Here is a 27,833-nt window from a genome sequence, read left to right on the forward strand (position 1 = left end):
ACTTCAGCTGTATGTGATTATCCTTAAGGTTGCACACTGAACAGATTGACAGAGATGGTGCATTTAACAAGAGACTGAGAATGTGACAGCCATCTTGAATAATATGACTTAATGATATGGATGGTTTTATTTTAAAATGTCTCACGCATAGCTTTTAGGGATCAACAAATGCATGGTGTGTTAAAAAGTATTCCAATTCCATTTACAGGCTCAAGTTCATCCCTACTGCTTTATTGATCCGATAGTTTGAGCAATGTTATTAAATTGCACACATTTAAGAGGAACAGCAATGCTGTGGTGCATAACAATACATGTACACAAAATGTACCAGTGCACTCCATGTACCAGTGTACTCTTTCATAATACAAGCTTTTACGCCATACAGAAAGTGACAAAAATCATGTTTTCCAGAAGATTGACATGGAAGACAAATGACATTGAATATCCCTTTGGCAAAAACAACTAAAAGCACTTTTGGCCATAGATACAATTTGTAACTGGCAAATTGCAACCAAACATAGATATTTAATACAGGCAGCATGATATGCAGCTATGCTTATACCAGGTAAATGGTAGAACCTGGCCATTACTACAGAATGTACTGTACGTTGCAACTAAACTAGAATTGGCAATGATTAAGTTCATTACTTCAGCTGTATTTAATTGGGTCAGATCTCCATGAAATTGCTCTTCCAGAATGTTTGTGGACCCCTTCAAGTTCTCCAACTGAATTCTGCATGAAGACTCCTATCCTCAAACCACAACATTTTTTCCAGAAATGAATTATATTATTCATATAGGATTCATATTCAAATAGGCAACAGAAAATAAGCAACAACTTAACAAGGCATAAAACAGAAGTGAGAAAGTGCAGGGAGACAGTCATAAAAACACATTAATAATATAAAACCTATTCTTTGATCTTGGCTACCTCACCGAAGAGCAAAATCTATGATTGAGTGAAAAAAGAAAAAGAAAACTGCATTGCCAATTCAAATCCAAACTCCACCTTCATATTGTGTCATTGGTTTTCAAAGCAGCAGGTGTAATTTGTTAGCCATTGTTCTCACTGTGCTAGCATGCACTGTGTCACTAGCATTTAGAAGTCCCCAGATGATTGGCGGTGATCTCTCAATATCTGGCAACACACAACTTAAGTTCTTGAAGATATAGCTGTCTGTTGGTGGCTAGATATTTACAAAATCCAGACGTAGTGCTGAAAACTGGAATAGTCTCGCTGCGGCATACAATCTTTTCATTGTCATTTTACCTAGCATACTAAACGGTCATTTATCCTTAGCACAACCCTTGTGATAAGTGTCACTTGACAATGACAAATGATATAGTTTCAATTGAAAAACAAGATGAGGTCTAATGACGTCACTGACTTTTTGGAAAATTTAAGTTAAATATTTAAAAATGTATAAAACGTGGGGGAAAAAAAGAAGCAGTGGTATTTCCGCAGCGTGCACAAGACATTTGGTGCTGATCTGTCAAGCAGTTTGCAAGATTATCTGTGGACACAGACAGGTCCCATTTGTAGACTGCTTGCCTCTTACAGAGCCACGCTGTAAAATCTTTTTAGTTGAAAATAAGTGACACATGCCATGACATCCACCCAGGGCCGAGCATTAATGTCAGGGTGTGATCAATCTGGGAATCAATCGGCAAAAAAAGGGGCAAAGAATGGCCCGAATGGCCCGTTCACTCTCCATCAACTCTCCTCTTGCGGTGGTGCCCCTTTGTTTACATACCTAATAACAACAGATCTACACGTCGTAACTGGAGTTGCTGACAGATTCGGCTGCAGAGCTCTGAATCTGTCTTGAGAGATTAAGGTCTGATGCGTCACCAGTGAATTGTGCTCACTCAGCGGATAATGTGGAGGTATTTGAGGTCAGGGTAAAGGAGGTTGGCTAGCAGGGCCAGGAGTCTGGGTCCATCTCTCAGACTGTGTCCTGGGTAGCGGATGAATTGAACAGCCTTGTTCACAGAGTCTTCCAGTTCAGCATACTGCTTACTGCTGGTCATGGCCTCCAATGCTCCCAACACCTCCACACACAAAGAGCATACAAGTTATTAGAACTTAATTACACAAGAAAACGATAAGGGTACAAAAAACACCATGTGATTAACATACTTGCTGTGCCTTAGCAGAGAGCTGCAGGTCACTGTTGGGTTGCAGACGAATCTCAGTCTCTGTTGGCACCTGGACCGAAAGGAACGCTGCCAGACAACGCACCACCACCCTGAACCTACATGTAAAGTATAAATGGGCATGGCATGTGAATAGACCCATATATGAATAGCCAGTTCCATATATGGCTTGTAGCCCTCCATAGTGTCTGTTACTTTACCTATTGGAAACAGGTGACTTCTTTCCAAGGCCTATGGCTCCCAGCAGCCCAGAATTAAGTCTCTCCTCTCCCAGCTGAGAGAGCCTGGTTTGCATTCGCAACAGACCCAACGCTACCCCTGCAACCTCCACCTGGCCTGCCTGGGGCTGTAGCTGCTCCACAGACAGGTTTAGGGCTTTGTGCCACCACAGGAACAGTTTGGCTTCATCACCTGGACCACTGGAGACAGAGCAAACGATTCGAGACAAAACCTTCTATGACAGCACACACAACAAATTTGTATCATAAACATTTCCAAATACAGCCATAGCAGGGAAAGAATGCCAAGGGGTCAGGGATGGTTGTATGAGAAAATACCTGGGAAAGGCCTGACTGGTCCATGAGTTGAGTTGAGCCAGTGTTCTCCTGTCATTGGCTGCTGTGTGTTCTGTGTTGAGACGCTGCAGGATGAAGGCATACAGTGTCAGGAAGCTTCCTCCTAACTGGCTCTCAGACAGGAAGTCATCTGCTGTCAACTCGGGCACCTGTAGGGACACCAGCACAGGACCCCAACCTGCAGACTCCTCCTCTGCTGCACATGTAGAAGAAAGAAAACAAAGACATTGTAGTCGTGTAAAACTAAAGATATCCTAAATTAAAGAACTTTACTTTTAAAATATTGATATTACAGTTGGCAGTAGTTAGTTACCGTGGTTGAAGTAAGCAGTGATGCACGCCTCCATGATGCGCGTCATGTGACGCACCGATGCCAAACAGCAGGAGCAGGCGGTGAGGAGCGGCAGGATGGGGAACCCCCTCCCTTTCCTGTCCAGCCACACGATCACATGTGCTGCGAGGGATTCTCCCGTGGACACGCCCACTCCATTCAGTAACGCCAGGACATCACTGAACAGGCCGCAGAATGCCATGTGCCTCTGCTCCAAACCCCTTTCTACAGGCAGAGAGAGAAGGGGTTGAAAACACCATGGATGGATGCCTGGCTGACAGACAGACAGCTGATGATACATTGATGACGATGAGGAATGTATCATCTCACCAGGTGGGTTGAATGTAATGACACTCTCCAGCAAAGCCTCCAGCTGGTTCTCCAGGTTGCCAATCGTGATGCTGCCTCCCTGCTCCAGAGTGATCAGGGACTGTACACACCAACGCACACATACTCCAGCCTTCAATGTCTCCTCCTGAGACACACACACACACACACACACACACACACACACACACACACACACACACACACACACACACACACACACACACACACACACACACACACACACACACACACACACACACACACACACACACACACACACACACACACACACACACACACACACACACACACACACACACACACACACACACACACACACACACACAGTTATTTAACAGGCACATCTGCCTGGAAGCAGAGTTTGCTTGTTATTATCATTTTAGCTTGCACGGTACACTCTCTCCTTTATGCATGTGCATTTAAAGATTCTTTTGTGTGGCATTTTGAACTTTGCCAAGGCCAACAAGCCAGGAGGCTGATTATGTTTTTGGACCCGTCCTGTGTGTCCCCGTGTGACTGTGTGACTGTGTACAGCTAATCCCGGACACAGCTGGACCGACTGGTGTAAAACCTTTAATGCAGACTCCCAGTAGGACAAGGAAGACACATCACCCCAAATGTTTCAAATTGGCCTCATTGTGGTGCGATAACAAACTGCTGTACCGTTTGGCCAATAACTGTTGAACCCATGTCAACCATTTTGCATTTACTTCAAAAGATTTGTCACGTTATGTACAATAGTAGTATTTAAAAGTACTACTATTGTACATAACGTGACAAAATATCCTGCATTCTTCTATGGAGACAAACAGTATCAATGACATCTACACCCTTGGACTGCTCTGAAATAAGCATCTGCTGGTCAGCTCCATGCAGGGATCCGCCACGGCGCCACCATGTTCGCGGTAGCTGGTATTGTTTTCATAAGCAACCTTTTCTTTGTTGTATTCTATTACTCTTTTCATAAATACAAACAAAACATTGCTGAGCAATTCTGAACATTTCAATGTCCCATGTGTAATGATTATGCATTTGTGGGATGAGCTGCACAGCTGATTATATGTGGGTGATCCCAAGTGAAATGTGCCATATTGTCCTGCCAAAGTCAAGCAATGTATTCTGTTGTGTTGGTATAGAATCAATTGGCACACGATTGGGAGCTTGCTTAGTCGTGCTGTATGTGTTAGAGTAGACTAATAAATGCAACCGTGTTGGCTGACCTGTGACGAATCCTGGTTGAGGAATGGAATGCCACCACACAGCCAACGTGTGACCAGGCTGGTGGCGAGCATGAGGAGTTGGTGTGTGGCTGTATATGGTACTTCCACCTGCTACTGAGGCTCCTGACTATTGTTTGTTTAACCAGAAAAACCTAGGGGCGAACATTCGGCTAAAAAAAAAGTTAAAACCGATCTACAAGCTCACAACGTGTTGCACTGCATTGAGACGCCTTGTGAGCTTGTAGATTTTTCTACAAGATTTTCAGCAAAGATATTTAGTATAGAGGGAAAACAGGAGGGGCCTAGCTTGCCTCCCTGTGGGGTGGCAGTTAACCAAGTATATAGTATTTAAGTGCTTAATAAATAAAATTGCGAATATACTGTTTATTGCTGCTTACCGATTGTTCTTCTGTTGAGCACAGAGGTCGGCAATTTTGGCACATTTGCAGTAATGTGCATTGTAAATGTAGGATCATTACAAATGGGACATCACTAGGTAAAAAGCTAAATGGACGGCTCGGGACAGCCTAGCGGTACGGGCACCTAGGCTGCTAATCTAGCCTGACAGTGTGTCACGGGTTCGACTCCCGATCCCGACGACCTTTGCTGCATGTCACTCCCCATCTCTCTCCCCCATTTTCTGTCTGCTTACTGTAAAGTGTAAACTATAAAATAAAGGCCGAAAAATTGCTTTAAAAAAAAAAACTTTACAATGATATAACAAGATATAGTGCAACAAATACACAAAAACAGAAATATCAAAACCTAAAGCTATACTGTGTAACGATGAATAAAACAAAAGTTTCATTTGATATAATTATTGACTGGCAAAAGTTTCACAACATCCACTCCATGAATTTCACCCCCGAAAGCCTTTTCTAAATAATATTAAATATGTTTTCAATTAAACTGTACATGGGTCACTTTTCCCGGCAAAATTAAGTCATCTGCCAGGGGCGGGGGGAACTCTCAGAAGCTCCACTTCTGCAGATCTGTGTCACTCCTCCCTCCCCTCTCTGACAACTACCAAAGTGATTGCTGTCTTTGATGCAGGATTGACACAACCGCTTTGAACTTCAAAAGGATCAATTAAGAGCTCCTGGGAGCAGTAGGAAGACCTGCAATGGTGGTAGTGACCAGCAGGGGCATTGCCCAGTAAGGCTTAAAGGGGACACTTCACCCTTTTTGCAAACAGAAATATGTTAAAGGAGCATTCAGTGATTTGGGTGATATGGTCCGCCCCGGTAACAAGATGTGCACATACACACACTACAGTGGGGGGACACGCGACAGGCCAACAGCACGCACACCAAGGCCCGCCCCCACTCGATCATGATTGGCGGAACGCCCCTCTCTATCCTGATTGGATGACGGCTGGGCCACCTAGCCAAAAAACGAAACCTACAGTTTTTTTTACCCCAGGGGTTAACTGGGGACAGGGAGGAACTCCTTATGGTCAGCACACTCACACGTAGGGAGGATTATCACAACAAAACAAAAAAAGTAAGTGATATTTGAATTAAGTGAAATCACTGAATATTCCTTTAAAGGTCATCAATGTCACTCTTTTTGACTGACCAATCAAAATCGAAGAAGTGGTGGGACTGAAAAAAATCAACAAACGTGGTAGAGGACACAGGAAACTGTGCACCCGCATACATGTACTACTCCTTCTCCTGACAGTGGGATCTTCATTGAGATCCACAAGGACTCGGATTCATGCATCTATGCTTCAATCTTTATCCATTATTTTGCTCCATGCTTACCATCTTTATCCATTATTTTGCTCAGGCTAATAGTGCACATGATGTGACGTTCAAACCTAACAACCGTTTGGCGCATTCTAAGTTCTCTGGGCACAATATCCACAGTGCTACACAATGAAACAATAAAATAACATAAAATAACATCCAAGATGATCCATTCTCTCTCACCTCATGTGGAGTGCCATGGGCTTGTGGGTGAAGTCCAGCTGCACTGTGCAGTGACTTGAGCAGCAGATGAGGAGCAGAGTCAGTGCTAAGCAGCAGGGAAGGAGGGTAGTGGGTGCCGACGTATCCCAGGATGCCCTGGTAAGAGGAGAGGTCCAGCTGGTACCAGGGCAGGGAGGAGGACTGGACCAACAGGCTGAGTAAAGGGGAATCCTGTTACACGAAAAGGGACAAAAAAAAAAGAAAAAAAAATATGAATAGAGGAATCAAATATTTGTGTTTTCCTTGACACTGAGATGAAAACTTAAGCAGTTTGGACGTACCGGCTGGCTGAGGAGTTTCTCCTCTTTAGTGAGGAAAACTAACATGTAGAGAAGATACACCAACATGGTGTGTGCATCTTTCTGAGTGCCCACACTGGCTAGAGTTGGATAGGCCTGCGTCATAGTGCTGGGCAGGACCTGGAAGCTGTCGTTCAGGACGCTGACCCAGTTGACCTCGCACAGGACCTCTCCAAGGAACAGGAAGCAGCTCTTGGGGCTCCCCCTCTCAACCTTAGGGGAACAGGTTCATGAAGAATGAATAAGAAACAGCAGCACAATGTAAAAACATAGCAAATTACTTCAATTAAATGAAGGAAATGTGACACAGAACAGATTGCTTCCTCTGTATCAGATTGGTTTTCCATTACAATACCATTAGACTATTATTGATAATATCCCTGTGGTCCTTGAGAGGCAAAGGCAAATTTAGAGACAGGTTGCAGAGACTATATTTATGCAGGTCAGGGTCATTATATCAGTTAGTGGCTAAAGGGCAGCGCCGAGGACCAAGGTCTGAAGTTAACAGCTGCATGGCTTGCATGTCTAGGTCCAGTGTTTACATGTTGGGGTCAGGGTTTTCAGGTCAGTGGTCAGAACCAGGGGGCGTGTTGTCATACTTTAAAGAGCTGTTCCATGAGCTGAGTGTCGGGGTGTAGGAATCTCCAGGGAAGGCTGCGGAGGTGAATGTGGTACAGATAGAGCAGGTACTCAGGGGTGCGAGGAGTGGTGCAGCTTTCGCAGTACTGCATCATACACAGCCACAGGGCTCCTCTCTGGCCTGGGAGCAAACGATCTGGTACACACACAAACACAACTGTAAATTCTGTACACGAGGGCAGACTAGAATAGACTCACTTTAGATAATGGAATGTGTGTGTGTGTGTGTGTCACCTCTGAATTTGTGATGTAGTGTGTCAATGAGTTGGGAATAGAGGCCAACCAGACAGCCTGCAGCACTGGCATCAGTTTCCAACCAAGGATAGCAAATTGGGTTACTAAGACATGGGAAGGAACAATCATGTGGTAAGTGAGAGAACTGTAACTGAATAGTGGTATCAAGAGAAAGCAGGAGAAAGCGAAAGAGGAGCCATGATTACCTGGCATCGTCGGTGTGCACTGGTAGGATCCACGGCTTAAATAACTTCACAATCTTACTGTGCAGGTCCTGCAGCACTGTCAGTGAGTTGAGTAGAAAATACATTAACCACTTAAGTCCTATATATATTAGCCATATTGGCTATTTCACCATTTTCTACAAAATGATCCAGTCATTCCCAGACTGGATCACCAGTTTACCTTTCAGAACTTTGCTGCTGCCCACTGGCTCCCTGGCACAGCTGCTGAGGTGCACATTGATTAGACAACCAATCAGATGTTCCCAGAAAGTAACAACCTCACTGATGTACGGGGTCCAGGCAGAGTACAGGCCAAAGGTCCGCAAGTCAGCTTTACTGAGGCGACTCCTTAGAAAGTAATCACTCAGCCAGTCAACGGTCTCCTCTACCTGTTAATGGCCAAAAAAAAGCATTGTCAAGATGCTTGACACCATTATGCTTGTATTATATAAGCCCCTCTAACCAACTGTCAAATATCATTCATATTCATTCTTATGTATACATGTACTTGCAAAAGAAAAAAAAGAAAGAAAAAAAATCAGAGGAAATTCTATTTTAATATACTGAAACTCTGATAAACTGCCAGAGGTAGTCTTAGTTTTAGACATCAGGGCTGGGGGTGGGGTTGGGGTGTTTAGTGTTACATGTGATTCCACATTGGGATTGATTGGATGTTACGTTCTTGTAAAAAATAAAATACCCACCTCCAAGGCTCACACACACTGTTTAAAACAATTACAGGCAAACATTATGGAATATCAAAACCATGTTTGACAGTCAATGTGGGGGGCGAAAACATAATAAACTATGATGTGTTATTTATTATTATGGACATCAATATTAAGCCAGTGACATTGCTTTTGGCTCTTCTTACCTGCTGTGGAGAAAGGCTGACAGGGGATCTGTAGGATGGTGGCCTTGGTGGGGGACTTATGGCAGTGCCTCGGCCGTCAGTAGTGCTGCTTCCTGGTTCAGTCTTGGCCTTCGTGCTCTGGGAGGTAGGTGAGCAGCTCAGAACTCGCAGGGTCACTTTCCAACACTCTGGACTCAGTAACTGGTCTGAGGAGCCTGACAAAGTTTTAAATACATTTGCAAAAAAGAGAACACGTCAAAATACTTAGCTCCAATAAGACACATGACAATCTTTTTTTTTTTGTCAAGTGACATTCCATGGAGAATTATGAGAGTTTAGCTAATTCAGCCCCAAGGACAGTGTCTCAGGGTTTCCTCGGGCAGGTAATAACGGGGACAATATAATATTTCCATGGGCTGTCACAACATTTTAGAGGATGCTTTTATCCAACTCAAATGCATATTTTTAGACTGCCTAAAATATATGGTGTTCTACGTAACTATCCAGGACCTTTACACTCCCCACGTTTTACCTAAAAAACTACTAAAAATACTAAAACACAATATAGATATTTTACCGTAAGCGCACACACACACACACACACACACACACACACTCACTGGTCATAAGCAGACGCAGACAATCACTGTAGTGGTCGGGGAAATGGTGTCGTAAAAGCATGGTCCAGTGTTTTGTGAAAAGGTGAAAGGGCGTGAGGAGGTCAGGCTCAGGGTCCCGGCCACAGACGCACAGTGCACCATGCACCAGCTCCAGCAGACGGGTTCTCTCAGAGAAGGCGGGATGTGCTTCAGTCAGCCAGTGGAACAAGTCAAACTAGAGAACAGAGACACAGCACGAGAGGAGCTGAGACCTTAAAGCTAAATAAAATCTCACAACTAAAAAATGGTGTCCTAATGTGCGATTTGGGAAACAGTGTGAAAGGAGCCCCTTCACACTGTTCTATATACTGCCAGCCAGGTGAAGAAATCACAGATTGCTGCTTTAACATTTGCTTTTATGAAATATCCCAGACCATTAGGATTTTATGGAAGATGCTTCTGCACATATTGATAGTTTGACCATTTCCAATGCTCCAATATTAAAATAATAACCAAAAGTGGCCAATCTACAAGCTCTCAATGCAGTGACGTAGAGTCTGTGGGGGCCGGGGGGCCAGGGCCCCCATGAGGAATTGGACCAGGGATCTCGGCCCCCATGAGGAATTGGACCTGAATATATATATTCTCCTCGGTTCGTCCCGTTTGTGCCGCATCAGGTCGCGCCCGTTTGCGAAATTCTCGTCTTGCATTGACTTTGTATGTAATCGCGCCGCTCTAACCATCCAAGTCTGGCACCTTAACACGTCGGTTTTCCTCACTGTCCGGGGCGGGGGGTGGTGGGGGGTGGACCGCGTTGCCTGTCCCTTGTACACATGCAGATCAGGCATTGAAATGCTAATCTGGGTGCTTAACCTGCCAGGTAGGTAAGGGTATATGCATGCATACAGTACTTACTCTGCTTCTTAGGCTACTTGTTCACAATGAAACCACCACCAGCAAGAACACCCTGGCTGCCAGCCTGCCGTTGAAACCTTCCGCCGTCCCAGCGACAAAACACAGAACCTACCGTGGCGGACAGGACTATAGCCCCTGCCTGGGGGGGCTGCGGGGGGCGGCACGGGCCCCCATGAGGATTATGAAAACTATTCGTCCCTGTCTCAATGCACCTGCGAGCTTGTAGATCGGCTACTTTCGCTGCACAATGTGCTTCCATAGAGCACATGCTGGCTTCTATATGGACTCCAAATGACTGAAATCAGTCGTAGCAACTGAGAACTTGAATCCATGAGACTCTATTATATGAGTATATTACTATTAAGTTATCTGTTAGAAAGGCCCTGGACTATCAGTCCAGAGGCAGATTTTGAAAAAGGCCTTCTAATCCAGAACCCGGAAAAGTACAGAATAAGACTACAAAATACAGGGAGACGTGCATTGCCGGCTTCAGAGATAAAGTAAAGGGGAAGTAACGTGGCTGTGGCAGCTGGTCTAAATGGGTTAAGGACATGTAATTATCACCATTGTGTGACAGAGACTGTAGCACGTGGCTAACATTAGTGAGCAGACTGTAGCATGTGGCTAACCTTAGTGAGCAGCATGAAAATGACATCAGATCTGTCAGAGTGTAGTGATGTCACCACATCCTGGTAGAGGAAGACGATCTGATCGGGCGCCGCGTTGGGAGTGAAAAAGGGGGAAAGGAGATGACACAGACGCCTGTGCTCCAGGATGGTCTTCAGCACACGGCCACACTCTGCGGACGTGCCTTGGATGAACACCTACGGAAGACACACAATTACAGTGACCAAAAAGGCATTCCTATTTTAGGAATGAATATATGTGAAAAGTTTTCACACTTTTCCCACCCCCAAACAATTTCAAAACACTTCAAAAATAGCCGATCTATAAGCTTACAACGCATCACATCGTCACGAGTTGCGAGCTTGGTGGTCAGCAATTTTCGCTCTTCATTGTACATGTCAATTAATTTTTAGTATGCTTTACTGTGGTTCCTTGTTAGTGTTTTTTGGGGCATTTTTAAGCCTTTATTTGATACTGCTCGAGGGGAAAGACAGGACATGTGGAGAGAGAGTAGGGGAATGACATACAGAAAATGGGCCGGGCCGGGAATCGAACTGGGGACTCAATGATGTGCCATAACCACATGGCTATTAGGCCACATTTTGTGTTTGCAAGTTTGTGCATGTGTGTTGTTGTTTACCTGTCCCAGTATCTCCACACAGGAGGTGAGGTACTGGCGTGTCGGTGGGTGTCTCAGTGTGTTGTTGTTTACCTGTCCCAGTATCTCCACACAGGAGGTGAGGTACTGGCGTGTCGGTGGGTGTCTCAGTGTGTCCTCACACACAAACGACACCACCTGGTAGAAGGCAGAGACCCCCACGTTCTGCACGGCAGGGTTCCTCTGTGCCTTGTACTTATTCACCAGAGCCCTGAGCACATGACAACATGCATTTGTACTTATTCACCAGAGCCCTGAGCACATGACAACATGCATTTGTACTGCCATTCCTAGTGAGACACTGTCAGATGAATACATTTAATTTACTTGTGGGGGGTCTCTATATATATATAAGTATTACTGACGTGATAAAGTTCTCTGTGTGCACCGCAGCTTTGGCCAGGCTTTGAGGAGGTGCAGCCATGGCATCTGCCTGAAGCTTCTTGATGTCACTACGCAGAGACAGTATCTGAGCCTGTACTGCTTCCTGTTTGTGGACACTTTCACACTACACACACACACACACACACACACACACACACACACACACACACACACACACACACACACACACACACACACACACACACACACACACACACACACACACACACACACACACACACACACACACACACACACACACACACACACACACAGTAGAATTTACACAAATTAATAATAATGAAGAATACAGAGATTCTGAAATGGTGGAGTGAGAATGTATGTGACCTTACCGTGACAGTGATGCTTGCAGTTCCCTGACAGGGCTGCCCACCCTTTCCTCTACACTCCAGCTTCATGGTGACTTGCTCAGGTTGGTTCTTATAGAGCAGAGGAAGGTTCTCCAGCAGCTCCTGTTCCATTGCCACCTGCTGGGCTTCCCGTGACACTGCAATCCTGACACAAAATAAAAGTCCACACCAATAGAGATTATCCCACACATCCGTGATGGCACATAAAACCTTGTATCAGCTGCTAAGACTCTTACTTGCACAAAAGACTGTGATATTGTGCCTCATTTTGAGTTCTTGTCTTCTTAAATTGATATAGTTTTAATGTTATCCGAGATTTCCCTTTGTTTCTTTCTCTATACTTATGACTATATTATCTGCAATCTTTGGGAGCTTTTATACACATGTGAAACATATGATGTAACAATAAATTTGAAGTTTATGTGTTATCGTGTGTGTGTGTTGTGTGTGTGTGTGTGTGTGTGTGTGTGTGTGTGTGTACCTGGCCCGGTCCTGCAGGGTGCTGAGGTCAGTCTTCAGCAGTTCAGAAGCAGCTTTAGTGTTGGTGAGGCATGTGGGGGGGATGGCAGCCACGGGGGCTTTCTGCGGATGCATGTCCGGAGCGGAGCGAGGCACTGGGTGCTTCAGAAGGTTGGACAGGATACGCTCCTTGGCTGCACACAACGACAGCGAAAATGTGACAGATAAACACATCCGTAGGATTATAGTGGTTAATACATGATGAACTGAGCAAAACTAAACTGTAAAAACTAAAGATTATGATTTAGAGCTATGCATGTCTATTCTGCATGTGCTTACAGAAACAGCTATTGTTCTCACACTAGAAGACAATGAGAACAATTAATACCAACTCCTGATTGGGTCTTCCAGTAGAACAGAAAATGTACAGAGAATTGCTGAGTATACACATTTGAAACAATATTCCCAAAGTAACCTGCTCTCCCATCTCTCTTATACTATACGTACATTTATGATATTGTGGCTGTCGGGCACAAACATTTTATCTCCATATTTTAAAATGTTATGTTTTTTCGTAGTAAGAGTGTCACACCAAAGTATTGAAAATAGCGGCTCTACAAGCGATTTTAAATAGTTTTAAATAAATAATAAAAAAGGAACAGTTTTTCCACCCGACAGCAACAACATGCTAAAAATGCTGAAATGGATGCAGTGACGGTCACCTGCTTTGTTTCATTACAACCATTTTGGCTGGTAAGTGGTAACTATTTAAACACTCACCACGATCACCTAATGGAATTCATTGTTTGCCTATCAATTGTTTTTATTTATCTATTGTTTTTAACCACTTAATCACAAAAAACTTGAACATATTGTAAGATGTAAGACTTTTTGGACACCTACCGGCATTGGGGCTGGTGTAGTCAGTGAATCCAGGGCTCTGGTTCTGGTGGAAGATGGGCTCACTCTGCACCTTCTCCCACAGAGCCAGGACCTCCTTCTCGTCATACTGCACACGCTCCTGGTCCACATACTCCAACCACAGCTCCTACAACATCATAAAACACACAACATGTTGAACATTATCCCCCACAATGTAATCTGACTGTGTCTTGTCTTCTACCATCACCATTCTCGTTGTTGATTATTCAGTGCACATGTATGCACACATACCCTGGTCAACACAAAGAAACAGACATGCACACATACCTGTTGACGCTGCATGACCTTGGCAAGTCTGTGAGGGTCGTACTGCTGAGGGAGAGAGGGAAGGTATACTTCCTGCTTCTGGAGTGTTTCATCGTCCAACCAAACGGCAAACACACTGAATAACCTGAAGGGAAGGAATCACATACCGTCAGCTGCTACAACTAACATCAATGGAGGTGTGGGATTGATAAATAAAGTTTGATAAGTAAAGGAGGTGGGGTGGGTTTAATAAATAAAGGTTTATAACAGTTATAACCAATAACATGATCATTTATTCATTGTAAACAAGGCAAAAGTTTGAAATCATTGTGATATTGTTTGAAGTAATTTCTCCCAGTCCAAGTTTGTATATACAAGTTGTGTGGCATGGCCTACCTGACCAGCTCTGTGTGTAGCTCAGGAGAGGTGAGGTACGACGGCTGGGGGCTCTCATCCCCTGGACTGTGGGGCTCGGAGGAGGGCGTATGCGGTGGTGGCACCCTGAGAGCCTGGCTGGCGGCATGGTGGAAGTCAGACACTTCCTGGAGTCTCTGCCTCAGGTCTCTGAGTAAAGACATCTGGGAGGAGGCCTGGAAGAACCTCCAGCCAATACAACCACCAGCAACCAGCCTGGTGGACAGTATGGATAAAACGATGGCTTACTACTCAGTCTTTGGTCTAGAGAATAAGAATATGTCTACAGGTATGTGTGTCATACCCATAATCAGGGCCTGGCTGTCGGAGGTAGAGCTGCAGGAATCTTTGCCAGACCAGTGGTAGGAGAGGGTGGTCAGGGGGCGTGGCTACAGCCTGACACGCCCAGCGGTACACCTGCAGCCGATGCAGAGACGGAACTACCGGCAACTTCAGCCGCTGCTGTGCCTTCTGGCTCGCAGGCAGACCATTAAGATTAATATTAATATTAACCACACAGTAAAGTGTTTATTTATATATATATATTATAATATAGTTTGCATAACAACATACACAATCAGGACACTGAGGATTTACTGTGCACAGACAATACAACGTAATACATGGTAGTTCAATCATTTTAGCTATTTTTCAAAACTTGTTATTACACCCTCATAAAACAATAAAAATAAACTAAACTAAACTAAACCTAAGCTGAAAACGAATGGAAAATAATGTCTATATACGTGTGTGTGTGTGTGTAATTTGATACCTTCAAGGCCTGGTCTGGAGAGAGGTTGGGCTCTGACAGGAGCTCTTGTTCAACACAGCGTCTGAGCTGAGAGTCGTCCTCAAACATGCCTTCCATGCTCAGCACCAGCCAGGCAAACCAAACCTAGCCAACAGAGACATGACAGGCCTGTTAGGACTGACAACTTCACCTGCTGCCTTAAAAAGTGCAAATGACACCAGCAGCGACATGAATAAACGATATGCGTTGGCGAATATTACATAATTACATATTACTATAATTATAGATTTGGTGATGATCCTTCATACAATTGGTGGATTTTATTCACAGTAAAAAATATATAATAATAATAAATAAATGTATCACTTTATCGCTGCCTAATATTCCCATTCAGTGTGGGTAAATTTATGAGAATTAATCAGACAAAATAAACACTCCCTGTAGGTATGGACCAAAATACTGTGGGTGCTTTGTGAACTCTCACCTCTCCACTCAGGGATTGGCCTTCTATGAAGGAGGGTGTGGCATTTCCAGCAATCCAGCCAACCAGAGATGAGAGCAGACCTCGGTCTCCATGGTAACCTAAAGCATTCTACATAGGGAGCATTGAGAGATACAATAAAATAAATGAATACAATACTTTAGGTACCACTATGTGACAATGTAAGGAAGAGGAGGAAATGGAGGTTCAATCGTGTGTGCCTGTTTGACTCCTAACACCCACCGTTTAACACGCTGCTTGCCATGCCTGCCTGTCAGTCAATCATATTGAATAAGATATTTCCTCAATAATGCTATTTTCTTAATTCCTAACATGCCTGCACCCAATAACCACACTTAAACCCAATATACTTCATTGATTGGTATCCCTCAGGGGTCCCCTACCCTCTTCGCTCCACACCAAATCTCTTTACCACAAATAGCCGATCTACAAGCTGACAACACGTTGAGTGCTGGTAGTTTGTCTATTTTTGGCAAATGTTTGCCAAATGTTTGCCAAATGTTTGATAATTTGTAACATTAGAGCTGATATTATGAATGGTGCTGCTGCTAGCTCAAGCCCTCTAACAGCAGCTAATGGTGCCAGGGTTGATCTCTCCAGGGGGAGCCTATTGTCTTTCTGTACAATTGATGAAGACGAACTCCGAAAAACCATATCTCAGATGACATCATCCTCCTGTTCATTGGACACAATTCCCACCACCTTTCTCAAAGAGGTTTTAGACAGTGTGATTGGAGATATCCTAAAAATTGTAAACAGCTCTCTACAATCAGGCGTCTTTCCAGACTCACTGAAGACGGCTGTAGTTAGGCCCTTACTCAAGAAACACAATCTTGATCCCTCTGTGATGGGTAACTACCGACCCATTTCTAATCTGCCCTTTCTGGGCAAGGTTTTAGAAAAATGCATCTTTCATCAATTGGATGTGTTTCTACAGAACAACAATGTGCATAACAAATTCCAATCTGGCTTTAGGAAAGGCCACAGCACAGAAACAGCACTTGTAAAAGTAATGAATGATCTTAGGGTGTCTGCTGACAAGAAACATGTTTCCGTTCTTTTACTTCTAGATCTAACGGCTGCATTTGACACGATTGACCATTCAATTTTAATACAGCGTCTGGAGCACTGGGTAGGCCTGTCTGGCACGGCCCTGTCCTGGTTTTCCTCCTACCTAACAAACAGAAGCTATTTTGTCAATCTAGCTGAGTTTGACTCAGACAAACACAACATCAGTTCTGGTATTCCACAGGGCTCAATTCTTGGTCCTCTGTTATTCTCCCTGTACATACTGCCATTGGGAGAACTCATTACCAATCACGGAGTCAATTTTCATTTCTATGCTGATGATACCCAACTTTATCTTTCTGTAGATCCAGATGATCTCTGTGCCTTAGACCCGCTGTTGACCTGTCTGTCTAGCATTAAATGCTGGATGAGTGAGAACTTTCTCAAGCTAAATGAGGATAAGACAGAAGTTCTCATAATCGGTTCTAGTGAGCAGAAAGAATCGATAAAAAGCAGACTTGGCAACCTGACTGTAGAAAGTAACAGTACAGTAAAGAACTTGGGGATCACTATTGATTCTGAACTGAATTTTAATTCACACATTAATCATGTTACCAAGATTGCCTTTTTTCATCTTAGAAATATTGCACGAATCAGAGCCTATTTGTCACTGGACGATGCAAAAACGCTAATCCACGCCTTTGTTTTTTCTCGGCTTGATTACTGCAATGCACTTTTTTCTGGATTGCCTAAGAAATCAACTGACAGATTACAACTTGTCCAAAATGCAGCAGCCAAAGTCTTAACTAGAACTAAGATGAGAGAACATATTACTCCAGTCTTGGCCTCATTGCACTGGCTTCCGGTTGTTTTTAGGATTGATTTTAAAATTCTTTTACTTGTTTATAAAGCTCTCAATGGTCTCGCACCTTCCTACCTACATGACTGCCTGCCGAAATATGTCCCAAACCGCCCCCTAAGGTCTTCCACTGCTGGCCTGCTCGCTTTGCCTAAAAAAATGGCAACTAAAAAATACGGGGAAGCAGCTTTTTGCTTCTACGGGCCGACGGCGTGGAACAAACTCCCACTGTACCTTCGACAGGCAGCCTCTGTAGACATTTTTAAAGCTCAGCTCAAGACCCACTTTTACACCCTTGCTTTTAATTGATTTATCTGTCTTTTTAAAAAAAATTATTCATGTCCTCACTGTATTGTTTATGCCCTGCTTTTCTTTTATTTTTTGTGTAAAGCACTTTGAGCTGCATTTCATGTCATGAAAGGTGCTATACAAATAAAGTTTTATTATTATTATTATTATTATTATTATGTCATGGCCAAGATAGGGATGCTATGGTTCATGTGTTTAAAAAAACAACGGGCCCACACGACTCCAGCAGTTATCTACGGTGTGTGTGTGTGTGTGTGTGTTTATGTACCTTATACTGTTGGTACAATAATTTCTGCACACACTCCTCCTGGTGGTGGAAGAAAGCTGCACGGCAGATTTGATCCATGAGGAACAGGACCGTTCTGTCCCGGTACCACAGGCTCTGCTGGGTCACAATCCCAACCCAGAACTCCAGAACTGCTGCAGCACCAACACGGCCAGGTCTGGAACTCTCCACCACGTGGCTCTGGAATTGGAGATTCAAAATACATTGGTCAGACCCACCTTTTTTTTAAAGCTTTAAAACTACAATTCTAGTTATAGACTTACTAAATAGTGTCAGATTCACGTTACCTGTTACATGCAAATACTTAAAACAAATATGTTAAATATAAAATCAGAACTCTGTTCACATAAGAGAAATTTAACTTGGTGCATTGCGGTCACATAGAAGAAATATTATAAAAAATACATACAGTAGATAAGAGAAAAACAAATATATATAATAGGCCTTTAGGGTATAACATTTTTCATATCAGTGTTTAAAGGAAGAAGTAAACGCCAACAGCTTTAGTTTATCTGGTGCATGTTTTTCCGTTTTGAAATTCGGTGCTCGGCACGGATTGTAACACAGTGAAGATTCCTTATTGATTATTCTATGACTTCTGTGTCGGTATCAGTGGAAGCAATGTACAGCTTTAACTGTACATAAAATGCATTAATTTTTATAAAGGGTCTTTGTGGTGCACCTGTATGACACTGTTGAGTAGTCTGACGTTGTCTCCATAGGTTGCCCCAGTGAGGAGTGGCGCCACACGGTGGGTGACCTGCTGCGTCACACCCTGAGGACACACACTGTCATACTGCAAGAACAACTGGACACAGCTCACAAACCTGTGAGGGAGGGACGATGGAAAATTGTTACTTGTGACTAAGCCAGCCATTTCTCTCACAGCCACAGGCCAACGATCAATAGGCTGTAATTAGTTAGGATATTTCTCACTGGGTGTTCTTGAGCAGGTAGAAGCTGTGAGCGTAGGTTGGAGGCAGGATGTTGTCCAGCAGGTGCACAGCAGCTCTCAGGTGGCGAGATTGAATCAGACTCTTCAGCAAACCAACTCCCTCTGTACAGAACTGTTCCAGACTACAACAACACACAATACAATCCACTTTATTTATATAGCACATTTTGCAAACGCAGGGTTACCAAGGGGGGAGAAAAAAATAAAATAAACATTAAACGCTGTAAAAAATAAAAACACAGTAGTCTGTGATACAGACTCCACCTTAATTAAAGTTCTGATGGAATTATTTGGGGCAATAATATAACATACAATCTTTATATAACTCGTGTGTGTGTGTGTGTGTGTGTGTGTGTGTGTGTGTGTGTGTGTGTGTGTGTGTGTGTGTGTACAAACCTGTGTCCCACTGTTGTCATCGCTATGGTCAGGTAGCATCCAATAGGGATGCCTGCTTTCACAGCGCGGAGAACAGGGTGCATGCTAGGAGCATGTGGGAGCTCTGGGGAAGGGCTAGGAGCCGTGCCTGGAGCGGACCAAGCTGCCTGAGGGCTCCGAGTATTGGCATGGAGCTTGAGCCTCAGCAACAGTTGCCATGCCCATTGGCTAAAAGATGCTTCAGGGGACACACCTAAACGGAGGACACTGGCAAGGTAGGACACCTGCGATAAGACATAGAAGGGAAAACTTACATTTTACAAATAGGTATAGTAAAAACAGTTTCTCTCTGTCCAGGACATTTACAGTCATACACAACTTCATATCATCTCGGTTGGTGCCGCATTGTAATTTTCAGGAGTAGAAAGCGTGCAGTTTCTATTAGCTTGGATTCCCCGTCACTGGTGGACAGGTTTCAGAATTGCCCACAGCCCTCCCATGAAACACAGACTGAGTAGAAAATAATTGTGCTATTTTATCATGATCATTAGTGAGGACCAATTATATGAAGATAGGTTGAAAAGCGGTAGTCCTCAATTGGTGCTCAAGTACATACCGGGTGACTATTCCCTACATTTGCACAAAGCTGAGCTGAAATGTCATTCTCCCCTATTCATTTATCTTCTTATGCAGTGATGTTAATCCTTGTATCGTCATACTCTCATATTCTGCCCATCTGTATCCTTTGGGATAAATATGGTTTTATCTGATCTTACCTGTTTGATGCCTTCTGATATGAGGCCACTGTAAGGTTGATCAGTGAGGAACTTCTGATAGGCCTCAGCCACGAGCAGAGCCACCTCACTGTGGAGGGATGAAGGCAAGGCTAGAGAGCCGTCCTACAGAGACAAATACAGGAGGAGAGGTTTTAATAATAACCATAAAACAATTCTTCACTGGAGCTCGTCAGGGAGATGAAAGAGGAAGGACAGTCTTTTGTGCTCCAAACACATTTCAAAAATCTTTATCTGTTGGAACTTTAATCAGTCACTTTTCATTTGAAATGGCTAAAATATCTTGTAAAATCCCAAAACGTGTACAAGCACATCCGTGTGACATTTTGAGATGGTCATACTACCAACCTGAGCATAGCCCCAATTCAGTCCCTCCAGTATGACACAAGCCAACCGGTTCTCCACAGCAGAGAGAGGGTGTTGTAGCAGCCAGGACCCGATTACACGCACCTCCTCTGGACTCGGCTTCCACATGCACAGTGGCAGCTCTTTACATAGGTATAATGCCACCTATTTTACACACACACACACACACACACACACACACACACAGACACAGACACAGACACAGACACAGACACAGACACACACACACACACACACACACACACACACACACACACACACACACACACACACACACACACACACACACACACACGAAACTTTACAATATCACTGTATACCGGAAATGCCACTGTGAACCTTAAAAATCACACCCGTGTGAACTGAGTGGTGTAAGGTCTTATATAGACTGATCAGCTGTGGTCTGACGTAATGTCTGACGTAATGAAATCACACCCGTGTGAACTGGGTGACCATAGCAACCGTGCTCATTTTTTGGTACGAACAGACAGACACGTAAACTAACAAAGCCAGTTGTAGGAGTGGTTTACACCACTCAAAAACAGATAGAATGGCGCTACCTACCATGCCCACTATCTGTATGGTTTCTCTCAGTCTTTCCAGCAGCACAGAGATGATGTATGGATGTGCTGTTGCTATGGCAGCAAGCAATTCACGCCCAACCTTAGAATAGATCTCTCTGGTAGAGACACTGACATAGGACACCTGGGAGAGGAATTGAGAGGTAGGTCCAAAGAAAGAGTTCAGAAGATGTATAGTTTAGGGTGATAATATGTAGGGACTTTTCATTACCGTTTGATTATTTACATCTTCTCCATGTACAATAATGTAATCCATCATCATTAGGATGCTGCCTAAATAAAATGATCACGGCCTATATTTTATTAAGTAATGAAATGTCACATGGGTCTCACATAGATTCCATTCTCCCTCCTGCCTTTCTCCTACCTGGTAGATGAGCAAGGCGATGGTGGTGATGAAGGCGGGGTCAGAGTGCTGAGTGGGAGTGGCCATGTGTGCCAGCGCCGTGAGGAGAGAGATGCCGTCAGAGCTGTTGACCTCACACAGCCAACGCTCAAATCTTTCCTGGTGCTCTGGAACTGAAACATGGAATAGTACAGAATATCAATCAGGTCTAGAACAAGATAATGTCCAATTGATATCAGAGATTAAATTACGGGCTTAACGCATTAAAACCAGGATGTTTGCTATTTAAAAATAGCAGATATACAAGCTCAGCACATCACTTTGTGCCGCTGCGAGCTTGTACAGGTGCTATTTTTGAAAAGATCTTGAAAGTGTGAGAACCACTGATTTAGAGGGCATTTGTAGAATTGGCCAGGTCATAATGGGTTAACAAAGGATTGGAAACTGCTTCAGAAATAGGTTGACTCTCAACCTGGAGGTGTATTCAGACTGGTGACCGGTTAAATGTGGCTTTGAGGTGGTCTGAAAATAGGCAGTTAATCACGTTATATTTTCAGTTACCTCTCAGAGCCTTCAGACAGGCATGCGTGCTATCTGCAGACACAGGTGTTTCTAGTCCGGCCGTCTCGGCACACTGCATGGCGTACAGGACCCTCCACAGCATGGAGCTAGACAGAGTCCCGTAAGGCATCTCAGACATAAACAACCAGATGCCCAACCTGGAAGGGATCACCGCAGAGAATAAATGTGTTGAAATACTTTGGCCCTTGAAAGCACATAGTGTAAATAAATAACTCCGTGGATAAGAACTCGCCTCTTGTTCCTGAGTACATGTAGAACAGCACGGAGAAACAGGTGGTCATATTCCAGCTGTAGCTTGTCCAGAGAAAGGGTGTGGGCGTGGGAGCTGGCTCCTCCAGAATCACTTACACTAACATACTGTGCCCAGTGGTCACTAACGTAACACACTGTCATCCTGAAGGATGATAACAGAGGGGACAATGTAACAATTAAATGATCGTTTATGTACTCTTTGTTGACTCTAGTTTTTAGAGGTATTGCAGTGTAATTAGTTTGTGTTCTAACAGCCTGTGATTTGGTTGTACTGACCGTATAGTGTGTCCTATTCGCTTAACTAGCTGCCGGTATCGAGCCCGGTTGTAGGTCTGAAGGCCAACGGCCAGAAGTTCAATGAGCGAGGAGGCAAAGGCAAACACACGAATCATCTTCTGGCTAGAGCAGGCTTGGGGCTCATAAACACCTGGAACAGGAGATTTGCTTGTTAGCTCGTATACAGAGGTTCAACCGAATGACAAAACAGGAAGACAAGACAGACTCCCTCACCCTGCTTGCTCATCCCCAACATGTGTGAATAAAGCTGCTGGAAGGGGAACTGGGACAGCAAGGATATGAGGTCCTCTTCACAAAGAAGCAACCAGCTGCTGTCTGGATCCTCGTCCTGTACAAAGAAGACACCATTACAGACAGAGGTTTGCAAACATACTGTACTGCATGAGTTAACCCACTTTTCATAGGCTAAAATGTTCAAACATTTACATGTGACAGATGTATACATAGTATCTCTATATAGGGCCTAAGTGGTTAAACCAACAATAAAGATTTTACTGTGTATCACAAACCCAGCGTAAACACCTTGTACCTGCTAGTTTTACTGTTCACAATCAATTAGGACACAAGATGCACTGTCATCTTTACTGTGTAAAACCAGGAAATGCCAACTTGGGAAAGCTGCACTGGGGTTGAAAACCTAATCATGTAAAAAATATATTTTTCATGTCTCTTAGTTACTCTCTCAGTCTAATTTATTTTTTCTTATTGGTGAAGATTATAAAGTTCACAATTTCCGTTGTGTTCGCTGTAGTTCAACTATAATCTTCTTCAAAAGAACAAAGTTGGTGAGAGATGACAAAAGGCAGATATTATCAACTATACACACTGCACTGACGTCTTGTCATTAACAAAATGTCACAGTTTGAAACAGTTTTGTTCATAGAGGTGAAACCATTTATTGTTCATAGAGCTGAAACCATTTACTGTAGCAGATCAACATGGGAGAATAGCTTACTTAAGTGGATACACTTAAGATCAGTGCCACGTGCACAAATGATGTGGCTGTGTGTTCAATGATTATATAAAACCTGTCAAACGACCAATCTGAATATTTGGGGACAGCTCTAAACAAGTTCAGAAAATCAACACTATTAAGCCAATACAAAATCAGCGGATATTACATTGTATTGCGAAGTGCAATACATTAGTTATGTGCTTTTCCTATTTTATTTGATTCCTTATTTGATTACTTACCTCCTCTCCCCCCTCATCCACTAGGGTCCAGTTGCCAGACTCAGGGCCAGAGGCTGTTGAGCTCTGGCCTTCACAAGGCTTCATATGACTCAGGAACTCTGTGCGGTGTCTGGGGGCAGCAGGCCAAAGGTTAGGGATTAAAAGATGATGGGAAAGGGCCTGGGTGAATTGCTACACTCATGAAAGCTTGAACCGATTGCTCACCGTGTATCACATTTTTCACATTCCAGGTGTAGCATTTATAGGGAGGATTAGGATGAAATGTTCATACTCAAAATGCCTATTATTACATTTTGTAAATTCTCTAATCACCTGGCTGGAGACATGAGGATGGCTAGAGCCTGCATGAAGTGCGATACTCCACAGCTGTTCCCCAACACCTTGATCTGAAGTAGAAACCGGAAAAGATTACCGTCTTCGATATTATTATTATTTTTATGTTGTTATTGCATGTATATTTTAATTATGTCTGTCTGTCTTGAATTGTGTGCTGCCATGCCCAGGTCTAACCTGTAGGAACGGTGCAGCCCACTTGCCCACTCCAGCAGGACAGCAGAGGAGGTGGCACAGCAGGTACAGATGCTCCCCTGACCCTCCAGCATGTAGTAGGACTGCCACCTGGGGATTGGCACACAGACATGTCTCAGGAAACACAAGTTACACAACATGATTATAACCATTGGAACGTGTGTGTGTGTGTGTGTGTGTGTGTGTGTGTGTGTGTGTGTGTGTGTGTGTGTGTGTGTGTGTGTGTGTGTGTGTGTACCAGATTTTCCAGCCAGTGATGGACGTCTGTCTGGAACTGTGCATCATCGAGCACTCTCCGTGTGAAGCTGAACAGAACACTGATAGCCTCTTTCAAGGGTTGAAGAGAGCAAGGTTGCGTTTGGCTACTCGAACAATCTGCGCACAACAGAAGCACAAATAACTGTTAGTTCATAAGCAGAGCACTGAAAAACCTTTGTATCTTTGTATGGTGTGGATCTGCAGGAGTCTAGACTTCTGGAAGAGTACGTATGTGTGTGTGCCGTGGTAATCTCACAAACCGCTGCATGGACCAATGTCAATTTATTTTATTCTCCATGTTTTCCAGTGTAAAGTTTCAGATTTATACATGGGTCATAACCAGTTTTGTCAGGCATGTATATAATAATAGTCTCACCATTTAACAGGTGATACAAGTAGGACTCCACCTGGAGGCGGGACAGCAGGGCAGTGTAAGCATGCAGCGCCACCTTCTGGTGAAGCAGTTCAGCGCGGGCATCAAATAGTCTCCGCAACTCGGCCAACACACTTGGACTAAAATCAGCCTGCTGGAATCGATGGTATCCACACACCTTTGACTGGTCTGCGCACACGCCCTGCAGGGGAAGAAATCATGCTGAAAGCAATGCACAAGCATAACACAACAACAGATGGGTATACTACTATACTTTGCTCCACACCTGCAGTGTAAGCTGTTCATCTCTAAAGCTCCAGAGACGGTTTTGGGTGCTCTTGCATTCAGAGGACTGTGTATGGAGCTGCGTGTGTGACTGTGTGAGCTGTCTGCGGCAGCGCCAGTAGTTCTGCAGCAGCTCGGTCAGTTCATGGTTCTCTTGCCGGGCCAGAGCACAGAACTGGACAGCGCACACCTCGGCACCCTCCAGCCACGCTCGAACACCCCCACCCGGCTCCCATACACTCAGCTGCTCCAGCGAGAATGCCTGAAAGGGAAATAAAGGTGGAACAGTTTTCCTTTGGATCATTTTTGCATTGGCAAATGGCAACCACGTAAATGCTTTTCTATAAACGGACAAAATGAAAGCCCCCAGAGTGGCGTCATGTCATAACTTTGATAATTCTGCATTTCCTGTAGGTTACCACGTGTGTTCCAATTTGTGGCATTGGAAACATTATATGGGAGCTGAGGAATATAAACTTAAGTGTGCTCAACACAATAAGCACTTCACATAATGCTGTGGGCATCGTCTACTCTACTCTATACTGCTGTGAGTGTGCCCAACCGAAGGTAATTAAAAAAGTAATCCAAACAATAATTCCCCATTTCACAAGACAGCAGCAGCCGGACACATCATGTGTAAATTACCTGAAGTTCTGGTTCAGTTTTGGGTAATTCTGGGTACAATCTGCTTCTGGAAAGTTCAGCTACTGACTCAAGGGGTTGTAGACTGGGAGGAGACGTCTCCTGCTCAGGAAGAGCCAACACTGCAGGTCCCTGTGTCCTACAGTTCCTCAGAGCTTCCTCTTGGAGTTGCATCAAACCCTCCTCCAGCACAGGGAGAGAGGGGTACAGAGCTGGGGCACTGGGGGCCAGTGGCTTCTCAAGCTGCAGGGTTGAAAGACAAGTCCATGTCTCGTCATCTCTCCCGACCTCAGAGCCCTGTGAAACCACTCTAAGCTCTGCACCCCCTTCAACCTTTTCCTCTGCCTCCTTCGGTTGGACTGCAGCCTGAGATGTTGACAAAGTAGAGGATGCATGTAAAGTCTGTGCCAACGGTGATGTGGATGATGTCTGTGATGCCGAGGAAGCTTGATGCTTCTCAGAGGACAGTGCTGTGGTCTCAGGGGTCTGGGCAGTTTCTGGCTGCTGCTCGTCTGTTCCCTCATATGGCAGACTGAGGGGGACATCGGTGAAACCAGAGCTGGTGAGACTCTCTTCAGACACAGCTGATGGGGTTGAAACTTCTTTGACTTCCTCTGCCTGTTTCTGCTTCCTGGCCTGCTGGAAGCACGCAACAGCATATCAAATTGATTTCCCTTAGGTTAAACAGTAACTCCAATGTTGCACTAGTTTTGAACATGTGAGGCTGAGCACATGAGACGAACAGTGAACAGAATTGGCTAAAAATCACCTGAGACCTCCCGCTACTCTTGGACTTGGTCTTCTTTGGTCTCACAGCCTCCATCTTTTAACGTCTGCTCACGTCACCGCCTCCCAGCTCTCAAGTCATATTCAGCAGGCCTGACACAGTATAACTAGATCAATGTAGAACAGTAGCTAAAGTAAGACACAAATATCATGTTCCTCTCTTTCACAACAGGCCTTTCAACTAAAATGTGCTCGAACAGCTACAAGTTAGGCAGTACCAGGCATGCAGAGTCACTGGTGTAGATAACCAGTTACTGACTGACTAACCAGTTAGTTGACTGTGTTGTCAAGATAAACCTTGCCAATGGCTAAGAGCTACACAAGCCTTGTTATGGGGCCTGCTTGAGGAACCTCGGTAGCAGAAGGGACCAAGGCATTCAGCAAACATGTCTATTATACCTTCTGGATATTCTGTTCCAGTGAAGAAGTCCATATGGAAACTCATTTTTCCTTTCGTTTTCGATTATTCTGACATGGCTACGCTAACACGCTATCGTCACTGTCACTTATGTTGCTGTGCTGTCTGTTTGTTTTTCTATTGCTATTGGATCCCCTACAGCTTGGGCTAACTCTAACTGCCTCACAACAGTTCCATAATATCATTACTCACATTGTCAGAAATATGTTGCAACACATCCAGGGAGCTGAAATTCGACATTGAGGCAGCAGTAAGGCAGCCCCCTAGATCAGCTGTCATTTGTTTTGTTATGTTTTGTTCCTAGAACTCTATCGCAATCTTTGGTCACGTGACTATAACTGTTGCCATGTCTGCATAACAAAATATGCGACTTTTGGCTTGTTTTTCTCAGAGCCATATCTAAGGCCGTGTTTTTTCTGTAAAGTCGCTTGTATTGTATTGTTTTTATATTAAATCAATGCTTCGCAAATATTTTCATATCATTGACCCCCAAATCATTTCATAATTATGTATTTCTCCCCCCTTTCCTAGACATGGTTGCTTATTTCTTACAAAGAATCTGGCAACACTGGTGACTACTCCCTCATTACGGAACGGCAGAAGGGTCATACGTGA

General features: G+C 44.1%; 1 protein-coding gene across 5 annotated transcripts; it reads right to left on the reverse strand.

Moving 5' to 3' along the window:
- Positions 1–215: 215 nt before the first annotated feature.
- epg5 (ectopic P-granules autophagy protein 5 homolog (C. elegans)) lies at positions 216–27,547 on the reverse strand. 5 transcript variants are annotated; one of them, XM_079516408.1, is made up of 46 exons: positions 27,411–27,547; positions 26,784–26,907; positions 26,018–26,650; positions 25,374–25,634; positions 25,091–25,289; positions 24,695–24,831; positions 24,439–24,546; positions 24,241–24,314; positions 23,929–24,037; positions 22,948–23,062; positions 22,714–22,864; positions 22,418–22,579; positions 22,165–22,322; positions 21,625–21,776; positions 21,241–21,381; positions 20,659–20,820; positions 20,293–20,415; positions 19,538–19,800; positions 19,123–19,263; positions 18,869–19,013; positions 18,169–18,366; positions 15,707–15,814; positions 15,244–15,366; positions 14,776–14,942; positions 14,454–14,687; positions 14,079–14,202; positions 13,773–13,917; positions 12,892–13,063; positions 12,393–12,555; positions 12,021–12,163; positions 11,710–11,866; positions 11,000–11,194; positions 9,477–9,690; positions 8,878–9,071; positions 8,185–8,392; positions 7,986–8,061; positions 7,780–7,883; positions 7,506–7,681; positions 6,889–7,119; positions 6,569–6,778; positions 3,394–3,538; positions 3,046–3,288; positions 2,715–2,928; positions 2,358–2,576; positions 2,141–2,255; positions 216–2,052 (listed from the first exon to the last, which is right to left on the reverse strand). In XM_079516408.1, the coding sequence occupies exons 2-46, from the start codon at positions 26,835–26,837 to the stop codon at positions 1,870–1,872; spliced, it is 7,749 nt and encodes a 2,582-aa protein (XP_079372534.1). In that variant the 5' UTR covers positions 26,838–26,907; positions 27,411–27,547; the 3' UTR covers positions 216–1,869. The 5 variants fall into 5 exon arrangements, with proteins under 5 accessions (XP_079372534.1, XP_079372531.1, XP_079372535.1 ...); XM_079516405.1 differs by having other exon boundaries at positions 26,018–26,653; XM_079516409.1 differs by having other exon boundaries at positions 26,784–26,893; positions 27,411–27,491.
- Positions 27,548–27,833: the final 286 nt, after the last annotated feature.

This window comes from Electrona antarctica (assembly GCF_951216825.1).
Source record: "Electrona antarctica genome assembly, chromosome: 12".
Classification (NCBI taxonomy): domain Eukaryota; kingdom Metazoa; phylum Chordata; class Actinopteri; order Myctophiformes; family Myctophidae; genus Electrona; species Electrona antarctica.